The sequence below is a fragment of the Takifugu flavidus genome, chromosome 10 (assembly GCF_003711565.1).
Source record: "Takifugu flavidus isolate HTHZ2018 chromosome 10, ASM371156v2, whole genome shotgun sequence".
In the NCBI taxonomy this organism is placed as follows: Eukaryota; Metazoa; Chordata; class Actinopteri; order Tetraodontiformes; family Tetraodontidae; genus Takifugu; species Takifugu flavidus.
In genome coordinates, this window is record NC_079529.1 from 10,166,010 (window position 1) to 10,193,515 (window position 27,506).

Consider the following 27,506-nt stretch of genomic DNA (forward strand, 5'->3'; position numbering starts at 1 on the left):
TTGTCACCTGGAGGAACAAGAATTAAGTTCAGTCTGTTGATTCTGTTCCAGAAATACAGGCTGGAACAAAAAGCAGCACGGTAACTTCAACAAACTCCTCTTGTTAAGGTTTTGGAATCTCCACGGGAGCCGAGAGAGCGGCTTTTCTTTTTCCATATTAGACTGGCGTCCCATTGTGCTGAACCCAGCGGTGAGTTCAGCTGACATGTGGATTTACCAGTTTGCCTGAAAGCACTTACTTAATCCAATCATTTCTTCAGTGTTCATTGGATAAATTGTCCAGAATAAAGAACTTCCCGTTGTTGTCAGTCCCCAGTGTGAGATCGGACATGAGCCTGAATTGACACATGAAAATAAAGCTCGACCTTCAGTCAGCTGATGGGAGCTGCACAGTATCTGCTTCTTATTCCATTTGTGATTAGATATGAGAGACAGCAAAAGCTGCAATGGTCAAAATAACTGCATTGAAATGCAGCTGGAGATCAATAAATGGTTCAGCATGATCTGCTGACACCTGTAATCTAATCAGAGCACAGAAAGGCCACAAGAAGCTTATGTGTCCCAGGATGGAAATTCTAGCACAGCACCATTGCTGCAAATGCATTTTATTTATTTGGTTACAAGAAATCAACATCTACAGATTAAAATGGTTCTAAAGTTGTGGTTGCCTGAACCAGTGCAGTTATCACACCAAAGTCAGCTGACAGTCCTTTGAAAACCATGAGGAATAGATCTGCATGGAAGAATCATTTAGAACTGCACACAGGACGAAACCTTGCGTAGATGTCAGCTACTCACGGTGCTGTGTCTAACAACAGCTGTGATTCAGTCATTCCCGTTCTTCTCTAAGGAACGGGAATGACTGAATCACAGCCAGTTCAGTGAAACAAATATTCCTCCAGGAAAAAAAGTCAACACAGAAAAGATGCAATAACAACATTGCTGCAATGGAGTGTAGGTAAAGCAGTGATCTAATCAGATAGTTGAGCACTAGCATAGAATGAAATCTTCAATAAAGAGGATATTTTAGCTATTAAGATCTGAAGTGGGAGATATTCAAGTCCCCTTAGGCAGAACTGAAGGAAAAGCTCTCAAAGTATTGTTTAATTTAATAAAGCAGGAGCAGAAGTGAAGGAAAGTTTTTGCTTTTTCTTTCTTTTGCTTGATTTTAAAACGTATTAATCACAAAAAAAATAACCGCGGAAGCGCACATAATGGCGCATGCGCGGCAGTGATGCGGTTCCGCTCCGGTTCCGGGTTCAGATCAGACACGCGCTTCCGTTTTTGTTTTCGCGGGAGGTCAAAGGTTACAGTAAAAATGGTTGAACACGACGGTGTTGTAGGTGCTTTCAAGTAAACAGCCGCTCACGTCGGCGTTCATTCCAAACATTTTGGCTTTGCGAATTCTTTAATTGTTGCAGGAATATTGTGTTTTCTGTGCGACAGCTTCTGTTTATCGTATCTGGATTACTTGTTTTCAGTGTCATCAGTATGCAGGTAGGCGCCAAAGAAACTCAACTAAACGGCAAATAAGTCATTAATCGTAGTATACAGATGAATGTATATCTTTAACACAGTGCCGTGTCTAACAATTCTTGCCTCTTTTCCATTTTTGCAGTCTGACAGAGCTGCAGGGCTCCGTCCTTAGCAAGTAGCCGAACAGTGTTGTATGTTGAAACTTGCATCAAGTCACAATAAAACCATACAATCATGAACAAGAAGAAGGATAAAGGATTCGAGAGTCCACGCCCCTTTAAATTATAAGTATTCTTTATATAATTTTATTGCCTTTGAAGGGAAAGAGATCGCCTTATATCCAGTAAGCTAACGTTAGCTTAAGCATTAGCACGACTCGGCTGGTGCACAAACGTCACATTTAGGATAAAGATTGAAATATAGTGTCTTCCCCTGTTTGTGGAGCGACAACTGCTATTTTATGATTGGTTCAGATTTGCATCGCCTAGTGATACTGTTGTTGTGGTGTTGCCTTTACGACCCACCAGGTGGTGTGCATCAGCAACATCAACTTCCAGAGGAAATCTGTCATCGTGAGTACACGCAAGAATATTTACCACAATTCAATGTTGCTTAATGTGCTTCAAGGTCTCAAGACTTACAAAAGTAACACATAAAGTAGCAGATTTAAATCTCATGAAACATTTGCCTGTTTTCAATTTAATCTTTCGGATTATAACTATACCTACATTTAATGTTGTATTGCTACATGCTCATTCTAAACATAATCTGATGACTTTTCATATTTCAACCTGCATATATGCATTAATTAACATTTTATGTGCTGTGCAAATATATAGGGCAAGTATACTGCAGTAAAGTTCATCTCTTACATTCATCGCATGCATAAGTGAACGTCGTAACCTTTTTTCAATGTAAGCTAGGTTGCTCATTATGTATCTTTTAACGCTTCTATCAACCTCTCTTCATCTCTCAGGGTTTTGTGGAGCTGACTATTTTCCCTACAGTGGTCAACCTCAACAGGATCAAACTCAACAGTAAGCAGTGCCGCATCTACAGAGTCCGAGTGAATGAACTTGAAGCTCCGTTCCTTTATAATGACCCCACGCTGGAGGTGTGCCACAATGAGTCCAAACAGTGAGTACATCAGAGCTGGAGTTTATTACTTATTTTTCTAATTTCCTCTGTTATATTCTGAACTAAGAAAATACTCAGAATCAGCACGTGCACTAATTAAAGAGTTATAATTACAACAGCATAAATAATGCAAACACACCGAATGTTGGTACAAAGATGGAAAAACTTTAAAGACGTAGTACACTGAAAATTTCGGATTTCTCTCTTCACTCTCTATTTGTGCGTACAGGAGGAACCTCAACTACTTCTCCAGTGCCTACACGGCAGCCGTGGGTGCTGTGGACCCTGATGCAGGACACGGGGAGCTGGTCATCAAAATTCCTTCTGAAATCTGGAAACAAGGAGACGGTAACATGCTATTATGGTTTGGGATAAACATATAAGGAAAACATGTAATTAATGTTAATATATGTGTGTAGAGTTTGTTTTGTTGAAGATGAGGGTGGTGTAAATTTGTGGTATATGTTATATTATTCGCCAGCAGGGGGCGGTTTGACAGGCTGGACAAACAAACCAATCACTTCTGTCTGGTTGAAACTAAGATTATTGGAGCTCTTACATTCTTTGTATGTTTTTGTATAATAAGGAGATTAAATGCTGTTCTTCCCAATTCCCAATGTCATAGTTTAATGCTCTATTTCCTATGTTGTGACTGCAGGACTGACACAAATGACTGATATGCATTGTTTTCTTTGTTTTCTTGTCTGTAGATATGAAGGTTTTAAAGGTTTATATAGAATTTTCTCTGGACCAACCAAAAGGTGGTCTCCACTTTGTTGTCCCTGATGTTGAAGGCAGTATGGCAGAGCGAGGAGCTCACGTCTTCTCGTTTGGATTTCAGAATTCCACCAGGTGCAAATGAAGCTCTTAAGACTCTTATAGACATTTGGGTTTTTAGTTTATCCGTTTAGGGTCATTTGCTCAAAGCTGAATGTCTTGGCCAGGTTTTGGTTCCCCTGTGTGGACTCCTACTCCGAGCTCTGTACGTGGAAACTGGAGTTCACCGTGGATGCCTCCATGGTGGCGGTTTCCTGCGGCGACCTGGTGGAGACGGTTTATACCCATGACATGAGGAAAAAGGCCTTCCATTACGTCCTCACCATCCCGACCGCAGCGCCAAACATCTCACTGGCTGTGGGGCCCTTTGAGATCATGGTGGACCCGTACATGCATGAGGTGAGGTCAGGTCTATTTATACTGCAACTTTACCTCTGCTTCAGGCTAAGATATCGAGAGCTTAATAGTTGTGGTCAAACATTAAATCACTTTAAAGTGTGCTTAATAACATGGAGCAGAAAATGAAGGCTCGTGTAGACATGATTTTAAAAGCGACCTATTCATTCATTCGCCATACACAAAAGCCTTTGTTTTAATATTTTTATTTAGTCACGATTACATCGGTGGCAGTCTTTGCTGAAGTGTGAAAGTGCTGCAATTTGCACTTCTATTTTCATTTAACTGTAGAAACTCTGTGACTCAAGAAAAGCTTTTATTGGGCTATTACCATTGTTGGCTGATACCAGCGGACTACAAGAAGTTTTCTACAGGTTTCTGCATAAAAAAAACAGAACAACACTCCATAAATCTAACTTAACACCACAAATATGTGACCTAGTTGCGTACATAACCTTACTAGTATGTTTAATGTCCAGTGTCTCTGTTATAGACACACCGTGCTGAATTTTCTCCAGGTCTCTAACACAAATACGTCCTACAAATACTCGTGGTGTCTTCAACAATTAGGACTATATTCATTTATATCAGACATAGAAAGAAACTTTAAAAATAGTAAAATGAGTGAGAGGAGTTCATATAGGCGCTTTAACGGGGAGCCCATCCCTGCATGGGGCCTGTAATAATGGCTTCTTACCTGTGTGGATCCCACTCAGGTGACGCACTTCTGCCTGCCGCAGCTGCTGCCGCTGCTCAAACACTCCATGTCATACCTGCACGAGATCTTTGAGTTCTACGAGGAGATCCTGACGTGCCGTTACCCTTACTCCTGCTTCAAGACCGTGTTTGTGGATGAAGCCTACATGCAAGTGTCTGCTTATGCTTCCATGAGCATTTTCAGGTGAGGGGGAGGTCGTGCGTGACTTGGTTCAGGTAAAACCTTCCTGGATTCTGTCTGACTTTCAGCTCTTTCTGTGTCTGTCAGCACAAACCTGCTGCACAGCGCTATGATTATCGACCAGACTCCACTGACCCGCCGCTGTCTCGCTCAGGCTTTGGCTCAGCAGTTTTTTGGCTGTTTCATCTCCAGGATGTCATGGTAGGTGGGAAAAACTAATCTCACGACACGGCCTGTCCTCTTTCCTGAGTGGTGGAGGCACTAGCAGACACACCAGTGCTTTGATTATGAGCTTATTCTCGTGTAACAATTCATTTCTTACCCAGATAATTTTGTCTTTGCCGATCTTCTGAGTATCGTCCTCTCCAAGTCTGATCTTTGTCATTAATGGGTCAGAAAACTGGTGCCGCGTTTGCTGGGAACTGTCTTTATCCAGATCTGGGTCAGCTGCGGATGCTTAACCGCAGCTTCAGACGAGTCATAAATGAATAAATGCGATAAATTAACATGTCATCGCATGCGTTTGTACCCAACACTTGCGGACGCAGCCGCCCGTCATGCTGACGGCGTGGGTCAGCTTGTGGTCGTCGCTGCAGCTGCAACACTGCACGAACCCAGAAGGAACGCGACTGCGTTGCTTTTTATTGCGCAACCTCTGATCACCCCGCCGAGGTCGGATTTGCATGTAATGGAAAAGTGCGGTCATTAGAGTTTTGGAGCGGCGCTCGCATAATGCACAAACTGCTTTTGATGGAGCCCAGCAGCTTTCTCTCGTGCCTCCCGGCCTCGCTGAGATGTGTGGTAACATTTAGTCTTCAGACCTTTTTAAATAAGGCCGGCGATGAGAGATTAACAACAGAGCTGAGCTGTTTTGTCAGTGCAGGGAATCAGAAGTGGGGCCAGCAGTTGCATTTGTCGGAGTGATGGATGGCCGTGTTGCTGTTGGCAGCTCGGCCTGTGTGGTCAGAGATGGCGGGAACAGTCCAGGGGGCCTTGCTTGTGCTAAAGGGACAATCGGAACAACTCCAGCTCTGCTGAGTGCCTGAGCCTCTCCTCTGTCCGCTCTGACCTCTAAACTCTCGTCAGATGTGGGGCCTTGTGTTCCCGATGTCGTGGAGCCGGGGAAAGACTTGAGGAGAGTCAGATCCCTTTGATTTTAACAAGAGCTGGCTCTGTCTGAGGGTAATTAATCAGCGTTAACCGTGGCCTGTAATTTAAAACAGGCTCCGCTAAATAGCCTGATGTGTAAAACCTGTGGGAGCAGAAGAGAAAGAGAAACTACCCCCTGCTACTAAATCTCAATGTAGATCTTGAGCTGTCAACTGTGGATTATTGAATTAACTCGTGTATCTCCTGACATACTGTTTTAGATTTTGGAGGGTTTAGACGTGCCTTAGCTTGTGGGTGAGGACTATGATGACATTCAGCAAATATATCTGCTTCTTAATCAATTGTCGAAGATTGAGGAGTGAAACTGGACCCTTAAAACTTTTCTCAAACATCTGGATCCTCCTGGATTGAGTTGCATTTGCTGTTAGCATTGGGAGAAACATCCGACATTCTTCAATGATTTGCAGCCAACAAGTGCTCTTAATACTAAAATGTTTAAAGTTGTGTTGACGGACCAATAAATGAGCTTCACTTTGCTTGTTGCTGGGGGCTCAGGTTTGGTACAGGACAGAGTGGACGTCACCCCACATGGATTCAGGTGATCTGTGTTCTCAAAGCTCTCCGTACAGCTACAAACGTGTCATTTCCTCTTCAGGGGCGATGAATGGGTGTTGAAAGGAATCTCAGGTTACATTTATGGCCTTTACCTGAAGAAGACCTTTGGGGTCAATGAGTATCGACACTGGATCAAAGAGGTGAAGGTTTTTATTTGCATTTATTCGTCTTGTGTTTGCATGAATTTAATTAAATTTGCTTTTAGGAGTTGGACAAGATTGTGGACTATGAACTAAAGATGGGAGGAGTCCTGCTGCACCCGACCTTCAGCGGGGGCAAAGAGAAGGACAAGTAACACACTTTGATTTCCTGGCTAGAATGGTTCATCTTTGTTCTAATGTTGTGATGGCAGCACATGTCGTGTCTCCTCAGCCCCACCCCTCACCTCCACTTCTCCATCAAGCACCCCCACACGCTGTCCTGGGAGTACTACAAGATGTTCCAGTGTAAAGCTCACCTGGTGATGAGACTGATAGAAAACAGAATCAGCATGGAGTTCATGCTGCAGGTCAGTTTCTCTCCTCTTCCTCCTCTGGCCAGAATCAACAGATTTGAAATGGGCTCTTTTCTCCACTGACCAGGTTTTTAACAAGCTCCTGAGTCTGGCCAGCACCGCCTCGTCCCAGAAATACCAGAGTCAGATGTGGAGCCAGATGCTGGTGTCCACTCACGGCTTCCTCAAGTCCATCTCCAACGTCTCTGGCAAAGACATCGGTCCCCTGATCAAGCAGTGGGTGTATCCTTCACCCTCGCGCGTTTCTCATGTTCAAATCACCTGCAGAATGAAATGACAGCGGCCCGCTTGATTTCACCTCAGGGAAATCCAGGTTGGCCCCAAAACCAAGAACCTGACACCATAGAAGGTCCCCTGTGTCCCCTCACCTGTTGCCATTAGTTTCATCAGCATGTCCCTCACACTTATCAACCAGTCAGATGACACCAGTTTCCATCTTTACTGTCCTGCTCCTGGCGCCCTAACAAAAGATCTTTGTTCTTATGGAACATGGCCCAACCTGACACGGATCAATTCTCCCAGTTTATTAACTTCCCGATAGTTCTGGTTACTGAGGTGGAATCCTGACCCTCAGCCGAGGCTGTCTGCATCTGTTTTCAGTCTTTAACTCCCCGCTCAGAGACCAGAGCGCCGTGGTGAAATTCTTTGGCAGTTTTGCCTTCAACAGGAAGAGGAATGTGCTGGAGTTGGAGATCCGTCAGGACTACACGTCGCCTGGTACTCAGAAATATGTGGTGAGTATTGAGATGCAGCGTGTTGAATGAGAGTATACCAAACCAGCAGGTACCAAATACAGCCAAGACATCAAACTGAGCCGGTAAACTGACACATTAATCTGGTGTAAAAACCTGTTTCTGTTTGGCCTGTTCAAGAGCAACAACAGAGCAACTCCCCGTCAGAGGACGAGTGGTGTGAACGGATCAGCTGTCAGGACACGGCCCAGCTGTCTTTCTCCTTTCAAAGTCATTGCCTTGTTATTAAGAGGCTTCTGATGTGTGCAGGGTCCCATTAAGGTGACAGTGCAGGAGCTGGATGGATCCTTTAACCACATGCTGCAGATAGAGGAGAACAGCCTTAAACATGACATCCCCTGTCACTCCAAGAGCAGGCGGTGTGTACGAGACCAGAGGCCCTTTGATACCGTCCTCATGTCATAGTATATTTCAGTTTTAATCTGGTTCACTTTTCATCAGTGACGGTTTCTTTCCCCAGAAATAAGAAAAAGAAGATCCCCCTGATGAACGGAGAGGAGGTTGACATGGATCTATCAGCCATGGAGTGAGACCTCACGCATCAGTTCATGTGGTGTTTGGTCTGGCCAGGTTTTGCCTCCCCTCACCGTCTCCTGTCCCCTCTGCAGTGCTGACTCTCCTCTGCTGTGGATCCGGATCGACCCAGACATGTCCATCCTGAGGAAGGTGGAGTTTGAGCAGGCGGACTTCATGTGGCAGTATCAGCTGCGCTATGAGAGGGACGTGGTTGCACAGGTGGGCCGATGCCAAGACTTGTTAGCCGGCTGGGCCCGCTGCTATTTGTTGCCTTTCTCCATTTATTGCTGAACACAGTTGTTTAAAGGAGGAGTTTCATGTTTATTAGATGCATCCTGCTGGATGAGGGATGGAAACGTGCCCAGCTTGGTGCAGTTTACATGCACTTCCTGATGTTGTGTTTTACCAGGAGGAGGCCATCTCAGCTTTGGAAAAATTCCCCACTCCTGCCTCCAGACTGGCTCTGACAGACATCCTGGAACAAGATCAGTGTTTCTACAAAGTCCGCATGCAGGCCTGTTTCTGCCTGTCAAAGGTAGGAGAGAGAGAACACTGACACACCACCCACACATTCCGTGTCAGCAGCATCTTTCATGCTGGATGTTTGTGCATTTGTGCACATCTGGCTGCGTCCTTGACTGAGCTGCTGCAGAAGCTCCAACAGCATCCCGAGTGTCCAACAGAGGGCGACACCCTCTTTCACACAATGTTCATTCAAATGCGTCATGAGGGAAATAGCTAGATGTTCAAGACTGAAGTCCCTGAGGTGTTGAGATGCTTGTGCTGTTCTTCATGCTTCTCCATCTATTTATCGTCCACATGTGACGGTGAAGGAGACCACCCACGGGTCTAACCTGTGCTTTACTGCTTTATTGAATAATCCAAATCAGTGGCTTTAGGAATTCCTCCCCTCCGGAATTATAAGGTTAACCTCAGTGGATTTCCTCCATTCAGCTTCCACCTGAACCAATATTTACCCAACACCATCAACTAAGTGGAGGTTGAAACGGCCGCACGTCACCTCAGTCATGAATGTGCCGTTTTTGGTAACCAAACCCCCAGCAGGCACGATTGTAATGGTCCTTTTGTACAAACTCATCCACAGAATCTGACGCACAAACGCGCGAGCGCCAGCAGAAACGGGATGATCAGTCAGTCTGTCGGTGCGATTGTGTCAAATCTTACAGCAACCAAAGCGCTCAATGTATTTAAAATGGTGTAAAACAAGCAGAGAGCCAAAATAGTGACCTTACTGCACCAACCACGAACACACACACACACACACAGTGAAAACATTGCGGATACCTTTTTTTGTTTATCTTACCAAATGACAACATCCTGTTCCAATGACCTTTGCTCCCTCTTTTGCCGCATTAACATAAACTCCCCAATATCCTGTTGGAACCGAAAACATAACTGGCACCTCTGTGAAATCCTCGCGCTCACGATGCCTAACGGCACCTCTGAGGGGGGGTCAGCCGCAAAAACCCAGGCTGAGCAGCTCAGAGACGAGCAGAACTCAGTGAGTTCCAGTGAGTCCATGATATTGGTGAGGACCTCAGACAGAGCTTGAGCCTCAAAGAGGATGAACGGTGACTGTTGTCCAAGGACAAGACGCACAGTTCAGACCATAATGCTGCCTGCGGCTGCCTCTGGATGTGTCTCTGACCTCAGTTTTATGTAGGCACTATGTGTGTTACAGCCAGGTGAGACTGTGGAGATACAGCTTATTCTGGGGTTCTTCTGGAGGGTCCTGGTGGATGAGACTAAAATGTTTGCATGTTAACCTTGCAGATAGCCAATGCAATGGTCAGCACCTGGCAGGGCCCCCCAGCCATGAAGTCCCTGTTTACTCGGATGTTCTGCTGCAAGAGCTGCCCCAATATTGTCAAGACCAACAACTTCATCAACTTCCAGAGCTACTTCCTGCAGAAGGTGCCCCTCATTCCATATAATCCCCACTGGGGCCGACGGTGGCTCCAGCCCTCACGTGAGCGTCGGCCTCTGCTTGACTCGTCTGCGTTTCCCACCACAGACGATGCCTGTTGCCATGGCGTTGCTCAGAGACGTCCAGAACCTCTGTCCTAAAGACGTCCTCAACTTCATTCTCGACCTCATCAAGTACAACGACAACCGGAAAAACAAGGTAGAAGCTTGAAGACGGATCATTTTCAGTTGATCCTGATGGTGGGCAGAGAAGAACTGCTCCTCTCTGAGCACCTCCCCCCCCCCCCCCGTCTCCTCCTCCTCGTCCCCTCTTGTCTTCTCAGTTTTCAGATAATTACTACCGTGCCGAACTGATCCGGGCGCTGACCAACTCCCTGACTCCGGCCATCAGCATCAGCAACGAGGTGCGGACCGTGGACAACTTGAACTCCGACGTGCGTCTGATCCTGGAGGAGATCACGCGCTACCTCAACATGGAGAAGCTGCTGCCGAGCTACCGGAACACCATCACCGTCAGGTGAAGTCCTGTCGCCTCTGCCTTCTCTTTTCCTACTTTTCCACGTCCCCGAAGGCAACATCGCTGAGCCGAAGTGCCTCTTTGCCCCCAGTTGTCTCAGAGCGATCCGCGAGCTGCAGAAGAACGGGCACATTCCCAGCGACGCTTCTCTCTTCAAGTCTTACGCTGAATACGGACACTTTGTCGACGTCCGCGTCGCAGCGCTGGAGGCTTTGGTCGACTACACTCGAGGTACCGCCAGCACGCCGCGTTTATGTGCCTCAGAAGGTCACTGATTCATCTGTGGTTAAACTGAAGAAAGAACAAAGAAAACCTCAGTCTAAACTGATGTTGGCTAATGTGCTGTTTTTTTGGGTTGTGTGTTTGTTTTTGCAGTTGAAAGAAGTTCTGCAGAGATGCAGTGGCTGCTCAGCATGGTCCAAACGGACCCGTCTCATTACGTCAGGTTGGTCAACGGCTCACGTGCCTCAACATCTGTGCTACAATAAACCCCTGCTGCTAGAATTGCTATTAGCTAACCAATATCAAGGCATAAGGTCAGAAATATTAGCATGAATGCTAGCAGTGTTGAGGGCGCTTAAGGGTCACGCGGAGGGTCAACGGTGCTGCTGCTAAATTCGAGGTTTTTCTGTCCAATCAGGCACAAGGTTCTGAGCATGCTCTGTAAGAATCCACCCTTCACCAAGGCGTCGGACTCAGCGCTGTGTAATGAAGCTCTGGTGGATCAGCTCTGGAAGCTGATGAACTCTGGTGAGACACACACACACACACACAGGATTCTCCCTTTTCCTACACAAATCCTCCAATTTTTAGTGTGTTGGGACTAAGTGATCAGAATGTTCTGCTCAGCCCGGTGACCCATTTTTAATTGAATTCCCAACATTTCTGTTGCATCAAAGGCTGTAATTTTCCGAAACAATGACTTTCCTCAGGTTCAACATGTGGTCTCCAGCTCTCATATGTGGTTGTGGGGTTTTTTCAATCTTCTCTGTTTACATTTGACTCAATGTCGCCACGTCGGTGTAAAAGAGGCCTCGGAGCCAAAGAAAGAACTTTAAAATTGAGTTTTTTTGGTGAAAGAACCTGTCAAATATTCCGAATAGTTGCGACCCACACTCGGAGAGGTTCATAAAATGTCAGCTGAGACATTTTTGATGGGGCTTTGTCACCTTTTTTGCGATGTTGAAGCGTTTCACCACCAGTTTGGGGACATCTTTTAGCTGAATGCTGGATCCATAATCGGATGATCGGTGGGTTTTGGCCGGCTGCTCTTTGGTTTCTTCACTCAAGAACAAATTACAGCTCGGTTTCTCCTCTTCTCCCCCCTGAAAACTCCGACCACGGCAAACTGACCTGACCACAAGTCTCAGGGAAACGCTGCTGAGGGTTCATTTATGGCACGTTGGAGCAGCGCTGGACAGAGCGTCCATTACTAAAGAAAGCACAGCATGTTTTTCCTTCGGCTCAGGTTTGAAAGTTTATTCCTGTGGAGCAGAAACATGAATGCGACTGTAGGCAGAGCTGGAACATGGTCCCCCCCCCCACATGCCGTGTGTAGGGTTTATTGCTGTGCTAACGTGTCTCATCTGGTTTTATCTGGTCTCAATGTGACACAAACTCGAAGCCAAACGCTTCCCCGTCAGGAAGCACTCGGGGTGTTTTCCACATACAGGGAAGCTCAACACATCATTTTGTTAGCATCGTTAGCTTGTTTTAGCCTGGAACGGCCGTGCGGTTCTGCTCGGGGTTCCTCCGAGGTGAGTTTCTACCATGGCGTGGAGGCAGGACGCAGCGTTCCGCCGGTTTGTCGCCATTCCTCCGGCGTTGCTGCACATCCCTCATTGATTTGAACATGTGAGGAACTGCGGCGGCGTGCGTTCGGGCCCATTCGTCTCTGTCCTGTGATCAATCGAACAGATGTCTGCTTAAGCTCCGTCTTTAAGCAGAAATGAGTTCCTGCCCCCACATGTGTTTGCTTGGACAGACTTCTGTCAGGCCCGGGTTGTTACTGACTGGTTCTAATCCTCCGTTCGGGGCTTTTGGACTTTAAAGGAGCAACGGTCAGACTTTGTTCTGCGAGCGTGTTTTCAGATGAGTGATGCTGCGCTTGTGTGGCGCCGGCGGCTTCTTTCTCAGTCCTGGATTCTCATCTCGTGTTGGTTCTGATGGGCGGTGAAGACCCCCCCCCCTCGGTGTTTCTGTGGGTTCAGATGAAATGTTCTCTTTTTCTGCCTGGTTTTTGCACAAGGCCGGTTCTTCCTGTCACCAGTGGCCGAAGGTGAAGGTTTTTGGTCTTCTGCCTCCACTAATATTGTCTCCTACACGTTCTATAATTCTCCTCTGGGGGGGGTCTCGGATGGCTTGCAGCCGACGCGCCAACTCAAATACGTCCTGAATTCAGGCTATACTGTTTCCACACCAGTTCATATTCCAGTTTGACTTTGGGGGCCACAGATTTTATTTATTGTGTGTCTGTGTCTGTGTGTGTGTGTGTGTGTGTGTGTGTGTGGGGGGGGGGGGTCAGTTTAAGTGCTGACCGTCCAACGCAGGCTAACCCTAAACACTGCGTTGTTTCCCCCCCCTTCCCCTGTAACCCGCAGCCCTCCCACATGTTTGACACACACGGAGGTGGGATGATGTTTCCCAGGCTGAAGGTCGCTGCTCAGGGTCGTAACGACGCCGTACTCGCCGCGTTTGTTTGCTTTTCTCACCGTCTCACGTTACGTCTCCGCGGGGGGCGTCTGCTCGCCGCGGCTCAGCATTAACGGCCGGCGTTTGAAACGCAGCCTGACCACAAACTGGAGGCAAATGTGTGTATCAATATTCCAAATGGCCGTTCGACGCGAGGCCCCAGCCAGTCGAGATGATTCTAAATTAGTTACATCTGCTCTGATTATTGGTCAATTACGTCTCCTTAAGAGCAGCGTTGGTGAAATTGGGCCCATTTAAGGACCAAATTCACTGTTTTTGTTTGACAATTTGGAAACAGTAAAAATGTGTAATAGTGAGCAGTTCTGTAACGAGACGGTCCATATGTGTGTCCCGTTTCCTCGTCCTCCTCTGTCCCTTTCTTAGGTACGTCGCACGACTGGCGGCTGCGGTGCGACGCCGTGAACCTCTACTACGTGATGTTCGGCCTGACCCGGCCTTCCTGTCTGCCCCTGCCAGAACTGGGCCTGGTCCTCAACCTGAAGGAGAAGAAAGCTGTGCTAAATCCCACCATCAAGCCCGAGATGGGAGCGGGCGCCCTCGTGGACACCCCCGCCAGTATCGGCATCCACGGCGTCGGGATGAGCTACTCGGCCGTGCGTGCTCTGATGTCATTTGGCGAAGTTGGGGGGGGGGGGGGGCTTTGATTTCCCTTTGAACTTCTTCTCACGTAACTCCGCTCTGTCACATGACTTTTTAGCCAGTAAAGAGGGGGAGGGGCTAAAGCAACAACAGATTCACCTGTGACCCTGCCTGGATCTCAGAGGTCCAGACCTGGGTGTGAAGTCCACTAACTGGTCCCACTGGGAACATAACTGAGGAAACTGCTTGTATTCTCCAGGTGGACGAAGAGCCAGACCCTGTTTCCTTGGGGGTGTGCGGGGTGGGCCAGCCCCCCCAGGGGCTGAAGAGGAAGGCAGAGACCCCGCTGGGTTCACCCCCAGAGCCAGGACAAGTCCTGCAGCAGCAAGATGACGACGCAAGAACGGGGCGCTTCAAGATTCGGGTGCGGGGGAGCTTGTTGCCAGGCAACCACCGTTTGATTGAACTGATGCTTAACTAGCCACTTTGTTTTTGCGTCCGTCGTAGTTCAACGCGATGGAGGATGAAGACATCGACATGGACACTGTTCACGACAGCCAGGCCTTCATCCACCATCACCTCAACCTGCTGGAGAGGCCCTCCACGCCAGGTGAAGCTCCGCCCACCTCTATGGTAACAAAACGCACGCGCTTTGCTTTGAACACGCTCTCCCACCTCCCTCTCGGCAGGCAAAGAGCCTCCGTCTGTGGAACAGACCATGCTGTCCATGCCCGCCACGCCGGTCCCGGCCTTTTCCAAAGAGAGCGCCTCCTTGTCGTCCAAGCACGGCGGCGAGCACGGCCACCACCACCATCACCACCACCACGAGCACAAGAAGAAGAAGAAGAAACACAAACACAAGCACAAACACAAGCACAAGCACGAAAGCAAGGACAAGGAGAAGGACCGGGACAGGGACAACTCTCACGCCTTCAGCAACAGCCCAGCCAGCGGCAGGTCGCTGCGCTCGCCATCTCTGTCTGACTGATGTCAGAGACGCCAGTCTTCCAGGTGTTTCCACTGTACTCCCGGGTCAATCGCCCCCTGGCGGCCAACTGCAACCATGACCATCAATATCTTCAGACAACGTGGCGGCGAAATCAAGAAGCACAAACTCTGTTTTCTGTTGCTGTGGAAAAACTTTATACGCCATTTGTTTGTTTTTGTCTGTTGCATTTTTGTCTGTTTTTGACTAAAAACGGGGTGAATCCATGATGGTTAGCATTTGTGCTAACAACCCTCACTCTCCTCAGGCCATAAATGGGTCGTGGTCTGTGGAGCTCTGTTTTGATTGTGGTATCAGCAATAATATTGAATATTGATTTCATTATCCGATGTGGAAATTAGAAACTGGGTTGTCTGAGCTGTCCTGGGGCACAGCTAAATACGCTGTCTCTGCGAGAACCAGCAATTAGTCTGGGCCGACCTCAGACCACTGGGGATACTGAGATACTGGACGTTTAGGATTCAACCATTCCGTCTGGACTGAGACGCCGTCGTTATTGCGACGCCTCCCAGAGGAATTCCACAGTTTTATAGACGGAAACTGGAGGAAAACTTTTTTTTACTGCTTCTGCTCTTGTCAACATTGATTAAAGATGTTTTTGTATTCAGAGAGATTTTCTTTTTTATTCACACTGGATCTACACTGATCACTCAGGCTGAATTTACTCTGGAGCCTCGACTGAAATTGATGTTTTCAGTTAGAGGAAAAGAAAGAATTCGTGATATTTCATCTGAAAGTTTTAAATCAATCGAGAAAACACTGGTTACACTGGAACGGAGGGGGTAAACCGATAGTGGTGGCAGTGGTAAATGGTTTCACAGGTTTTCATTCTGTTTAGTTTGAAGAGTGAGAATTTGGTGCTTGTCTGTAGATGAATCATAGATTTTAGTTTCAGGTATTGAACCAGGAACGTTCATCACTTCACTCGCGTCAGAAAATTCTTAAATCCACCAATCAGAAAACGGTCCGCGGCTGCAGTCACCTCCCCCTCCTCTCCGGTGGTCCCTCTGTTTCGGAGTCAGCATCACGCACTTTCTCTCACCCACCGTGCACAGCGTCGCCCAGTCCGGAGAGGAACATGCTGCTGCACAAACTGGTAAGAGTCTGCGGCGTTTATTTTGCGCTTCTTTCCGCTGCGTAATTACGCACGAAATTACGCACGAACCGCCTTTTGTTTGGGTAACTTTTTTTAAGTTGTTTCATGGCGTTTCGCTCCTTCCATCCTGCTGAACATTTGCAGAACAGTATGCGTGCTCGTTTGCATTTTGCATGTGCGGGAACTTCGGAGGACCAAATGGTTTGGAAAGGTTGGAGGCGGAGAAACGATTGTCTTGCGAACGCGTGTGCTCGTCATTCAGGTTAAAGTGAACACGACATCTGGGTTGGCAGGGGAGAAAATGTAGACGTCGGGAAAATTCTGCTGGAAAAAATGCTCCCAAAAGTAGATTTAATCCCTGTGGAAATGTTAAAAACACAGCTTGTTTGTTTGTTTGAAAAACAAACAAACAGCTAAAACCGATGGGTGAGTTCATATTTGGGTCGTGTTTTGGACCTGAATCCAGATGGTAGTTCCGGAGCAGTTTGTTATCACGTTAGCCATCTCGGCTATGATTGGCAAATTTGGGTCAGAGGTCCACTGTGAATGATTTGGCGACATCTGGTGGTAATAACACTAATTGCAAGAATCAAATTGCGTCCTCACAGTGTCGGGGAACTACGATGGCTCCCATAGAAGTAATTGGCCTTTTCTAGAACTTGATCTTAAATACTAACTTTGCTATATGAAGGTGAAGATGAGCCACCAGGATTTATATATTGAACAGCTTCTCTGACATGTTCTCATCCCAGCTTGTGTGGATCCTATCTGTCCTGTGCGGCGCTGAGGTGACCTCTGGATTCGTTTACGACCGCGCCAGACGGGCAGGGGAGGACGGAACGTCGGCCAGGACAGACTGTGAGTGCACCTGTCTGATGTAGCCCGTCTGATGATGACTTTTGACCTTCTCCTGCAAGAAAAGTGTGATGACACAAGATTCCACCAAGTCAACTTAATGTATGGGTCCCCCTCACCATCAGTGATGCTAGCAACTATCAGCAAATCCTCACTTTCCTCTTTTAGCTCCTCATCCTTTGAGCCGTTTGCCATTTTTCCTCCAACCTCTTGAAACATGTGAGCAATGGGTGCTAAATGAGGGCGTAATGTTCCTATTTGGACAGTTAATTTGTTGCTTTTTGGAGTTGTAAACGGGCCGCAGGGTGACATCACCACACTGCTCAGGTTATGTGGTTCTGTGCCGTAAAAACAACGGTGTATTTTAGCCGATGCCAAGGATCCTCAGACCCGTCTGTGCTCAGCACACAAAGAACACACACATTCAAGTGCAGGACGGTGTTTGCTGGGGTCCACGTGGAGCATGTTTTGGAGCCGTGTCAACAGATCCCTGCCAAGCGTGGGTGGGCCCGGCCTACAGCTGTGCACCATGGTCCAAACTCCTCCCGGGGACACAGTTGTCCCCCCCTTCATTGTTCAGGTTTAGATCTCCAGGTCCGGGTCTTTAGTGATGGTTGGGTGGACCAAGGTGGAGGAGTGAGAGCGCGTTTCTGTCTCTGCTTTGAGGACTCTGTGGGGAACTTAGGTCAAGGTTTGTTCTAAACTCCAAAACCCTGCACTGCACTTGTTTGGTCAGGCATGGTGGGAAACCCGTCTGCTCGCTGGGAGGTGGCTCGTGGACAGCGGACATTGAGGTCTGCAGGTCACGATTCACCTGGAAGATCTGCTGCACTCTGCAATCTATTTTTTTGAGCAGCTGAATAAACTGAATTTGCACCTGAAAATGCAGGAAGTTGGACAGAAGAGATGGAAAAAAGAAACAGTTTTGTCACCAGATGGAGAACAGGCGACGCGTTGTTGGTAACGTTCCCTGTCACATGTCCAGGAGCTCTTCAGCTGGGCTGCAGCTTCTCAAACAGCCCTGCGACCCAAACCGAGCCACCGTCCTTCGGCTCCTCGCTGAACAAGAGCGTCATTGTGCTGCAGGAACTCGAGGGTCCCCACAGTGAGGTAGAATTACAGCAGGGGGGGTTTAGAGTCCTCTCCAATGGGTCTAAAAATCTGCCAACCTGAAGTATGCGGCGTGGCGTATTTGTATAGTATTAATGACAGCGGCTCAGTCCAGGTTGATACTTTTAATTTCCTTTTACAGACTCACGAATGACGAGTCAGCCTTTTGGGGGTTTTTCTGGACATTGTGTATTTACTGGATTATTCCGCCCACATGTAATCCCTGCTAATCCCAAAAGTTTTCTGTGTTGTGAGAAGCTTTAGGGCAGCAGCTATTCACATCACACACAGGATCATGTATCGCCAACGGCAACAGCGTTATCTGTGCTGGGTAAATTGGATTATCTGACACCGAATATTCTGTTGTGTTGTGTTTTTCAAGCGTGTGTAGTTCCCCTCCCATCCTGTAGGGAGCAGTGTTTTAGTCATAGTTTGTAAATAAAGATCATTTTACAGGAGTACGGTGGCAATAGCAGTGCTGCCCTCTTGGTTAGCAGCAAACAGGAAGTGAGGATGCAAAATTGACTTCCAGGTCACATGACGTGTCTCAGCTGTCAATCATCACTTGTAACTTTGCTGTTGTAGTGGAAAAACAATAATTAACTGTAAACCAGCTGACCCTGGAGAGATAATCCTAGTTTTTTTGACCAGTTTTTATTGAACCCTCAGATCGCTCTGCATCCCAGTACTCTCCGACCTCGGGGTCCTGCAGGAACCGATGTTTCGAGCTGGTGGAGCTGGAACCTCCGAACTGTCGCTGCGACAACCTGTGCAAGACCTACAACAGCTGCTGCTCCGACTTTGACCAGCTCTGCCTCCGAACAGGTACTGGCTCACTCCCGGGCAGCAGAACACAACGGCGCCGAGGGGCCAGAACCACAGCAACAGGAGTTTACCTGTTTGTCTTCTCTTTCTCCTTCGGCTTGACAACATCTTCTCCTGCTGTTTCCAGTGTTGGTGGTCCAGCTTTTATGTTCTCTCTTTTAGTCTGGTGGTTCTGGCCTACCGCCGCCTTACTGGTACCCTCCCTTCCCCCCTCCACCCCAACACACACACACACACACACACACACACACACACACACACCCACAATGAGTCTGAAACTGATGATAAAATCCAGTTTCTTGCCTCCACTGTCATGAAAAGTTGTGGATGTTTGTTACGTGAACTTTAATGAACCAGCTGCCAAAGATCCGGGTGGTTCCGCTGGAGATCCTTCTTTTCTGTTCTGAGCTGAATCTCCTTGTGTGTTCGCAGAGGGGGGGTATGAGTGCAGTAAAGATCGCTGCGGGGAGACGAGGAACGAGCACAACGCCTGCTCCTGCTCTGAAGACTGCCTGGCCCGAGGAGACTGCTGTACCAACTACAGGACTCTGTGTAAAGGTCTGTCCCCTCAAATGTTGGACAGTCAGATTATGGGACACATCGGGGCTACGCTGTGGTTGGCCAGTAACATAGCAACAACCAGAAAGGATGGAACAGTCATAAATGTTGCCCTTAGCTTAGATGCTAAATAGTAGCATCGTACAGTAATTGAATTCTAGTTGGATCATGGTTGTGTCTGCCCCCTGGTGGCTGACTGCAGAGAATAAGCCCCCCCCCGATTGTTTTTTTGTTAACCTTTCAGCTGATCTAGGCGCCATTCTTACGCGATTCTGCCATCTTCGTCTTTTCAGGAGACTCCTCGTGGCTGCAGGACGAGTGCGCAGATATCAAGATGGCCGAATGTCCTGCCGGGTCAGCCGAACATTACAAACGTAAAGTCAGTTTTTAATAGGCCGGTAAAGTAGCTCCTCCGTCCCGTGTTTTCACAGGTTCGTGCGCCCCCCACTCATCATCCTGTCAGTGGACGGATTTAGAGCCTCTTACGTGAAAAGAGGGAACACGGTCATCCCCAACATTGAGAAACTGAGTAAGGTGTCAGTGGCAGGTCCGTGTAGATGTTTGTTGACATTGTTCTGACCTTCTTGGCTTTTTCCTTCCTCTTCCAGGAACTTGTGGAACTCACTCTCCCTACATGAGACCTGTGTACCCCACAAAAACGTTCCCCAACCTTTACTCACTGGCTACGGTAAGGAGCCCTCATCTTCTCCACACCCGCAGACCTTCAGAGATCATGCTGGTGTCCACATGCTGATGTTTGTTAGCATCAAACCTGCCCTGCTAATTCAGTATAAAAGCTCAGAGAGGAGGGAAGATGTTTGTCAATATAAACGCAAGGCTTCGTTCTTGAATCTCTCATAGGGTCTCTATCCCGAGTCTCACGGAATTGTGGGAAATTCCATGTACGACCCAGTGTTTGATGCCACTTTCACCTTGAGAAGCCGCGAGAAGCTCAACCACCGCTGGTGGGGGGGGCAGCCAGTAAGTGGACTCATAAGCTTCACTGATGACGACGCGGATGAATTAACCACATCCAACCGTTTGTGTCGCAGATCTGGATCACGGCACAGAAGCAGGGAGTGAAAGCCGCCACCTTCTTCTGGCCTGTGTAAGATCAAAACCTTCACTACTTGTGTTGCACATATTAAAACTGGATTATATAAGTCATAAATCGCCACAGCAGGCGCCACTCCGACCTGTTGGAATTCACATGGTTTCTGTTCCACATCCACCGACTAATCTGTCCCAGAATCCATAAGCAGCCTCGCTGGTGATGGTCCTTAATGACCCCTGCAGACGCATTGTCCTTATCTTTTTGGGGGGGCTAAACTATTTAGCGTTGGAAGTTGCTGGACCTTGGCCGCCGCCAAGGACACAGAGACGCCCACATCTATGGGCACAGAGCGGGCTTTGACGGGCCTGCGGAGGGACTGAGTTTGGCTGTTTTTACAGCAATTTGTGCAAATGGGCTTGTTTACCCTATGTAGGATTCCTCCGTGGCCCCGGGATGCAATGGTACCACTCAGGAGAACCACAGGGGCCAGAGTTTGGGTTCCAGTGCCCTTATTGGTCTTGGCAGTCAGACAGATGTGTGAGATGGGAATGTGTGCATGATGGTTTGGCGATGATTCTGAGAGGGATTTTATTTGGGGTTAGAATCTCTCTCCGGAAGCCCCGCCCCCCCAACCAACCGCAAGCAGAGAACAAGGTAGTAGAACGTTTGCTCAGAGCGTCATGCAGAGAGGAGCCTGTTGAGCATTAGCGCAGTATAGCCACACCTCCCTCCTACCCCGAAGCCCCGTTCCAGGCTCTGTTCCTGGGCTTGATGTCTGACAGCTGTGGGCTGTCTGACAACCAGCATGGTTGGTGGCCTCATCGCTGCACACGCAGCTTTTTTTCAGCATTCATAGGCTTGAACCAGTCAAAGTGCTTTCCACTCAGTCTCCGATCAGTTCCACAGGGCTCTGTCCTCGGCCCACTATGTTTTCTTCCTCGTTCTACCACTGATTGCAAAGCTAATCACCTCCAGTTGAAGGAACCACCTTTCTTCTCACACCTGTGTGTTTTAGCGCCATCCCACTGGAGCGGCGGATCCTCACCATGCTGCAGTGGCTCCACCTCCCCGATGGAGAGAGGTCAGACAATTAATGAGTCAAATCGCAATCGTTTCCTCGATCGTGGTAATCAGCTAAAGTGCCAACGTCTTCTTCTCTCAGGCCGTATGTTTATGCCATGCACTCCGAACAGCCGGACACGTACGGACACAAAATGGGCCCCATGAGCACAGACGTGAGTGCCCGACCCTCCTGTGTGCGTGTGCACACTTGCTGTGCACGTCATTGACCTTCGTGTCGCGTGTGTTTCAGCTGAACAACCCTCTGAGGCTGATCGACCGAGTCGTCGGTCAGCTGATGGATGGACTTAAACAGATGAAGCTGCACCGTTGTGTCAACATCATCCTGGTGGGGGATCACGGTAGGGTGCGCGTGCACACACATGCATGCACACATACACGTGGCCAAATTCACCGTCTTAGTTTGATGTTCCCTTTTGAAGGAATGGAGGAGGCGCAGTGTGAGCGCACCGAGTTCCTCAGCAACTACATGAACGTCGACGACATCATCCTCGTCCCGGGGGCCATGGGGAGGATACGCTCCAGATACCCCAACAACCTGAAATGTGAGAGAGCAATAGTGTCGCCGGCCCGCTGCTGCTACAACATGCTAGCACCAACAGAGGGGGACCCACGTCAATGTTGACATAAATAATGTATCTAACAACAAGACTAAGATTAGCATGTTAGGCTCATTATAGGCTATACAATCCACGGTTATTTGATTTCATACTATAATTTCCGTCATCTCTGTACATCGTTAACAATATTTATGATCTCACCTTGGTTTTCAGATGATCCGAAGGCCGTAATTGCAAATCTGACCGTAAGTATTGAGCAACAGCTAGAGTTCTGTTAATGGTCTGTAAGATAAACCCCCCATGAGCTTTGTTCTTTGTTCCAGTGTAAGAAGTCAGACCAGCACTTTAAGCCTTACTTGAAGCAGCATCTTCCCAAAAGACTGCATTACGCTAACAATAGACGGATAGAGGATATCCACCTGCTGGTGGAGAGGAAGTGGCACATTGCAAGGTATGGACCATGTTTATTGTTGTTCCCATTATCAGTAGTATTAGTCGTATCTTAATACTCGTTACTTATAGTACATTTATATTAAACTACATGCTACAATGTTTCTACTTCCTATTTTCTTTTGGGTTGTTTGGGGGAATTTTGAATTATAATTCACCTTATTATATTTGATTTCTGACAGTGATATGACTTTTTAACGGTTGTTTTAGTGATTTTTGATGTTTTGATTGAATTTTGAGTCTGGGAGAAGAATTCTGTTTACTTTTCCTAGTTGGGAAAACATTTGGACCTTTTCTCTCTCTGAGTATATGAACATGTGATCCATATGAACTCATGCGAAGAAATTAAAGCCAAGTGCAAGAATGTGAAGAGGCTAAAATTATTTATGTGGTTTTTGTTATGGCTGCTGCCTCCAGGGTCTGCCTGGCGTCGGGGGCCACACAACAACGTGGCTCTTTTGCACATCTTGCTTTGCTTAAAACCACATTTCACGTTAACATGTGCTCCTGTCAACACATTAACACATGCAGCGCCGCTCTGAGCCACACAGGCGTGGAAGAAACGACCACGACGCGCTGGTGACCACGGCTGATGAGCCTTTTATGTGCTAGTCACTATAATTTAAACGTGTACAAATATTTTACATTTTTCAGCAGAAGTTAGTAAAAATTGTGTAGCCTATGTAACTGTAGCTCCGCCCATCTAAACCTGACCAGAATGGGAGGAGCCCTCGACAATAGAGGGAGGAGCCTCGTAGCTAACAAACACCTGCACAGAGAGGACTTTGAAGTTTCTATCGAACAGGAAGCAGGAACATTGCTAAGCTAGTCGCTAACTCTAGCTAAACACACGCTTCCCCATTTGTTTGTGGAATGGACACACGTGTAACCTCCCACTCTGTGCCAAAGGCCTTCAGAAGAGGAGATGGACACAGAGCTGCGACATGGGGTTGTGTGAGTTAGCGGAGGTGACGCCTCTTATGTCTGTCTAATGTGCAATTTTCAATTCTTTCGATTGCAGGAAAGTTCCAGAGGGGAAGAGACACTGTGGCTTCTCCGGCGACCATGGATACGACAATAAAATCACCAGCATGCAGGTAGTCATGGTTACCAGCATACCCAAGAGAACATCCTCACGTGGCTGAACAGCAGTGACGACGACGACGACGATGATTATGTTGAACTTATTCTATATTTCCAGACTATTTTTTTGGGCTACGGACCCGCATTTAAATTCAAGACCAAAGTCCCAGCTTTTGAAAACATCGAGCTGTATAACATCATGTGCGGTAAGGAATGTTTTTATTTTGAGAACTTTTAATCATCTGTCACGCTGGATTCCACCAATGTTCCCTTGTCCTCTCAGACCTTCTGGGCCTTAAACCTGCACCTAATAATGGAACCCACGGCAGCCTGAACCACCTGCTGAGAGCGCCGTCCTACAGGCCCGCCATGCCAGAAGAGGTGTCCAGACCTCTGCCCTCGGGTCTTGGTCTTTCAGGACCCGAAGACCTGGGCTGTCTCTGCGAGGACAAGGTTAGCCATGCTGACCAAACGTGGACTCTGTGTGTCTGTGTGTGGCAACAATCATCGGCATGAGCCAAATCATCGCTGATGATTTGATGCTTTGAGAGTATGTGTGTGTGCGTGTGTGTGTGTGTGTGTGTGCGTGTGTGTGTGTGTGCACGTTTGTGTCGACTGTTTTCATAATCTGATGATCTTGTTGCATCTTTTTCTGAGCAGAAGTGCCGGACTCAACACACCTCTGAGACACATGCAACTGTGTGTGTGTGTGTGTGTGTGTGTGTGTGTGTTGGCTCTCCTCTGCTGTGTCACCTCATCCATGCTGTGTTTGTCATCCTCATGTCCATCTCTGGCAAGAGATTGTTTCAATCTCCCATCTTTTTGCAGTTTGGTGTAAAAAGTAGGGGCCAGAGAAGTTTGAAAGTGACCCTTGTACGCGGCTATAACCTGGAGTCACTCTGGCTCTGTCTCTTACAGAACAAAGTGGAGGACCTAAACCAGCGACTGAGGCAAGCCATTGATGGTCAGTGTTTCGCCATGTTGCGAAATGAGACTTTCCAATTAGTTTATTTGGACTTGAGGGTGAAGAAACTTTAAAGCGTTAAACCATTACGCACGTGATTCAGGAATATAGCGTTCGTCCTAATTTGGCTTTTCCAGTTTCCAGACCTTCAGCTCAGCCAGTCGGCTGACATCTTATTGACCTTCGTTAAAGCGGCTGTGATAGCGCAAATGTCAGTGTGGCAACAAGACTGAGGGTTTACAATGGGATCAACCAAAGGCTGCTTTGAATTGGAGGGTTAAAAAGTGAAAATAATCACCTTCAAGTACAGGTGGATAAAGTGTTACACACTGAAGCCTCCACCCCAAAGACCCTGAACCTTTGTTAAGTACTCCATCCCAAGGAGGGAATTATCTACCCAGGGACTGACTGTAGCCCAGAGTTGCCCAAAGCCGGTCCTCAAGGGCCGTAACCCAGCCAGGTTTTGTGTCCCACCGGGAAAAAAATTGCTTTCACCAAGGAAAATGAGATCCCAGGTAAATCCAGTGGGACAGAAAACCCAGCTGGATTACCGAGTGTGAGGAATGGGTGTCGACACCCCTGAAAGTTTACAGGCGTCAAACGCTCTCACTTGTCTTTTATCGTCCTTCCATGCCTGGACCCCGCCTCCACTTCCTGTTACGCATCTGTCTCCTCCTCTGTCTCTTCCTTAACCAGACAGTAGAAACCTGCCCCACGGCCGCCCTGCCGTGCTCTTCCGCACCAAGTACCTCATCCTCCATCACAGCGACTTCATCAGCGGCTACAGCGAGGCTTTGACCATGCCTCTGTGGACGTCCTACACCGTCAGCAGACAGGTGCGCCGCTCACCTTCAGCATTCTCACCTTCTGGCTGTTGTGATGTGTCAATCACACACGCGGTGGCGCCCTCTGTCCTCAGGTGGAAGTGTCTCCTCTGCCCGAATCACTGTCCAACTGCGTTCGCCCCGACACCAGAGTCCCTCCATCCTACAGCCAGTCTTGCACCAACTACAGGGCCGATAAGCAGATCACCCACGCCTTCCTCTATCCTCCACGTGCGTTAAACGCCGCCGCCGAAGCTAGTTTTTCTCAGTCGCTTTGGCTAACTCGGTTGCATCTCTGACAGAATTGTCCTCTAACGGAGAGAAGAAGTACGACGCTGTTGTCATCAGCAACACTGTTCCCATGTATCCTGCATTCAAAAGTGAGTATTTGGCTGAAGTCAGTGGTGAAACCTTATTAGCATTTAGAGTGGTCTATCTTGAGCTGACGTAAAGGGCTCGTCCGGGATTTGAACCCGGGACCTCTCGCACCCGAAGCGAGAATCATACCCCTAGACCAACGAGCCACGTTATGGGGCGAAGTCGTTCCTGGAGACGTCGGTGTGGTTACAGGAAGGTCTTTGATAGTCTCCTGTTTTCTGCAGAGATCTGGAGTTACTTCCAGAGGTCACTGGTGAAGCGGTACGCCACCGAGAGGAACGGGCTCAACGTGCTCGTAGGACCCATATTTGACTATGACTACGACGGCGTCAGAGACTCAACAGAGAAGATTAAAGAGTAAGAAGTTTGCATTTTAGCTGTTTGCACCAGCACTGTGGCAGTGGAAGCGCAAGTCTTTGTTTTTTGTCGTTTTCACTGGCATCTTGTTGAAATACAGCAGGAAAATAAAAGGAAACGTGTTCAGATCCAGTCAAAGTGCTGACTCGGCTGTGACTGTGTTTGGCTTGCAGCTACAGCAGCGGGACGATTCCCGTCCCCACACACTACTTTGTGGTACTGACCAGCTGTTTGGACTTCACGCAGCCTGCGGACTCGTGCAGTGGCCCGCTGAGCAGCGCCGCCTTCGTCCTGCCACACAGACCCAGCAATGACGAGACCTGCAAAGTAACAAACGCCAACACCTCCGAGTGCATGTTCTCCAATATGGCGCACACTCAAAACTGCTTCAGACGCTAGTTTTAACTTGTTGATATTTAAAGCGTCCTCATGCCCCTGCAGAACTCAGAGGAGGAGTCACGCTGGGTGGAGAACCTGATGAAGATGCACACAGCCCGAGTCAGAGACGTGGAGATCCTGACAGGCTTGGACCTCTACCGCAGGACCAGCCGCAGCTACGCCGAAATCCTCTCGCTCAAGACCTACATGCACACCTACGAGAGTGAAATCTGATCGCTGCCGGCGGCGTGAACACTGCCGCTGTCGAACCCGTGGTGGACAAATGTGGTACCAAAGAGGAGATGTGGTCGTCTCCACCACACTGACCTACACCTGATTTAGCTCTTGCTGGATGCTCCTCAGTGTCAAAACTGTGGTCCTTTCACAGAACAATTGGTTTATTTGCACGTGTAGGAGATAAAGTTTTAACACCACTGTTGTTTTTCTGTAACTCTTCAGTCGGTTCCACTGATCCCAGTTCAGTAAAAGTAGGGGGAAAAACCCAGAAGAGATTTTAACACTACCCACCTGAAACGTTAGCCTCACTTTACCGGCACGTTCTGAAATATGTGTGAGAGTTGCTGCCGTTTAGTGGTGAGAATCCAGATTTGAGTTGACCTGTGCTAACCCGACAAAAACTTTCTTGAATTGCACTACAAAGTTGTCAACGTTTTTTAAACAACCTTTGAAGAAAAAAAACACCACTTTAGTGACCAGGCACACTGAGTTTCTCTGTTCAGTGAAGAGTTAAAATTGAGTTTGTTTTCTGTGAAAGAATAATGCAACAGTCTGTGTGTAAAGAGTGTTTGTGTATGTGTGCAGGTGTGTGTTGAACATGTTTGATTCTTTTGTGCACAATAACAACAATGTCGATGAATTAATGTTTGCTCTGAAAGCATTTACCACCCGTGAAGCTGATTTATTTATACTCTTCATCACAATAAACCATTTTTAAATACATGATTCAGGAGGCAATTATTTA

At 47.9% G+C, this 27,506-nt stretch overlaps 2 protein-coding genes and 1 non-coding gene across 5 annotated transcripts; 2 read left to right on the plus strand and 1 right to left on the minus strand.

Moving 5' to 3' along the window:
- Positions 1–1,272: 1,272 nt before the first annotated feature.
- On the plus strand, positions 1,273–15,561 carry taf2 (TAF2 RNA polymerase II, TATA box binding protein (TBP)-associated factor). 2 transcript variants are annotated; one of them, XM_057045139.1, is made up of 28 exons: positions 1,273–1,497; positions 1,619–1,760; positions 1,994–2,048; positions 2,453–2,613; positions 2,843–2,961; positions 3,324–3,465; positions 3,558–3,789; positions 4,503–4,687; positions 4,772–4,885; positions 6,450–6,549; positions 6,615–6,700; positions 6,782–6,917; positions 6,991–7,145; positions 7,543–7,657; positions 7,925–8,034; positions 8,136–8,201; positions 8,284–8,410; positions 8,601–8,726; positions 9,986–10,126; positions 10,227–10,337; positions 10,462–10,655; positions 10,747–10,886; positions 11,031–11,100; positions 11,296–11,405; positions 13,731–13,960; positions 14,206–14,370; positions 14,454–14,556; positions 14,636–15,561. In XM_057045139.1, exons 2-28 carry the CDS (start codon positions 1,711–1,713, stop codon positions 14,932–14,934), a joined length of 3,642 nt encoding a protein of 1,213 aa, XP_056901119.1. In that variant the 5' UTR covers positions 1,273–1,497; positions 1,619–1,710; the 3' UTR covers positions 14,935–15,561. The 2 variants fall into 2 exon arrangements, 1 of the variants encoding a protein (XP_056901119.1); XR_008952341.1 differs by lacking the exon at positions 13,731–13,960 and having other exon boundaries at positions 14,636–14,823.
- Positions 15,562–15,929: 368 nt separating this feature from the next.
- Positions 15,930–27,487, plus strand: enpp2 (ectonucleotide pyrophosphatase/phosphodiesterase 2). 2 transcript variants are annotated; one of them, XM_057046231.1, is made up of 25 exons: positions 15,930–16,048; positions 16,801–16,906; positions 18,683–18,838; positions 19,271–19,396; positions 19,690–19,750; positions 19,828–19,925; positions 20,005–20,084; positions 20,258–20,377; positions 20,449–20,504; positions 21,466–21,531; positions 21,613–21,685; positions 21,763–21,871; positions 21,953–22,075; positions 22,304–22,335; positions 22,414–22,541; positions 23,562–23,637; positions 23,742–23,829; positions 23,907–24,076; positions 24,452–24,587; positions 25,284–25,423; positions 25,507–25,642; positions 25,714–25,791; positions 26,014–26,146; positions 26,320–26,473; positions 26,588–27,487. In XM_057046231.1, the coding sequence occupies exons 1-25, from the start codon at positions 16,031–16,033 to the stop codon at positions 26,756–26,758; spliced, it is 2,634 nt and encodes an 877-aa protein (XP_056902211.1). In that variant the 5' UTR covers positions 15,930–16,030; the 3' UTR covers positions 26,759–27,487. The 2 variants fall into 2 exon arrangements, with proteins under 2 accessions (XP_056902211.1, XP_056902212.1); XM_057046232.1 differs by having other exon boundaries at positions 24,542–24,587.
- On the minus strand, positions 25,864–25,935 carry trnap-cgg (transfer RNA proline (anticodon CGG)). The gene has a single exon. It is a non-coding gene; the product is annotated as a tRNA-Pro (tRNA).
- Positions 27,488–27,506: the final 19 nt, after the last annotated feature.

Bases quoted from the DNA above. Each gene is read 5' to 3' on its own strand.
- taf2 (XM_057045139.1), top strand. From the start codon at position 1,711: ATGAACAAGAAGAAGGATAAAGGATTCGAGAGTCCACGCCCCTTTAAA. The intron at 3,790-4,502 runs GTGAGGTCAGGT...GATCCCACTCAG, and splicing joins TGGACCCGTACATGCATGAG to GTGACGCACTTCTGCCTGCC. The intron at 13,961-14,205 runs GTGCGTGCTCTG...TGTATTCTCCAG, and splicing joins TCGGGATGAGCTACTCGGCC to GTGGACGAAGAGCCAGACCC.
- enpp2 (XM_057046231.1), top strand. The intron at 18,839-19,270 runs GTACTGGCTCAC...GTGTGTTCGCAG, and splicing joins CCAGCTCTGCCTCCGAACAG to AGGGGGGGTATGAGTGCAGT. The intron at 23,830-23,906 runs GTAAGGAATGTT...TTGTCCTCTCAG, and splicing joins GCTGTATAACATCATGTGCG to ACCTTCTGGGCCTTAAACCT.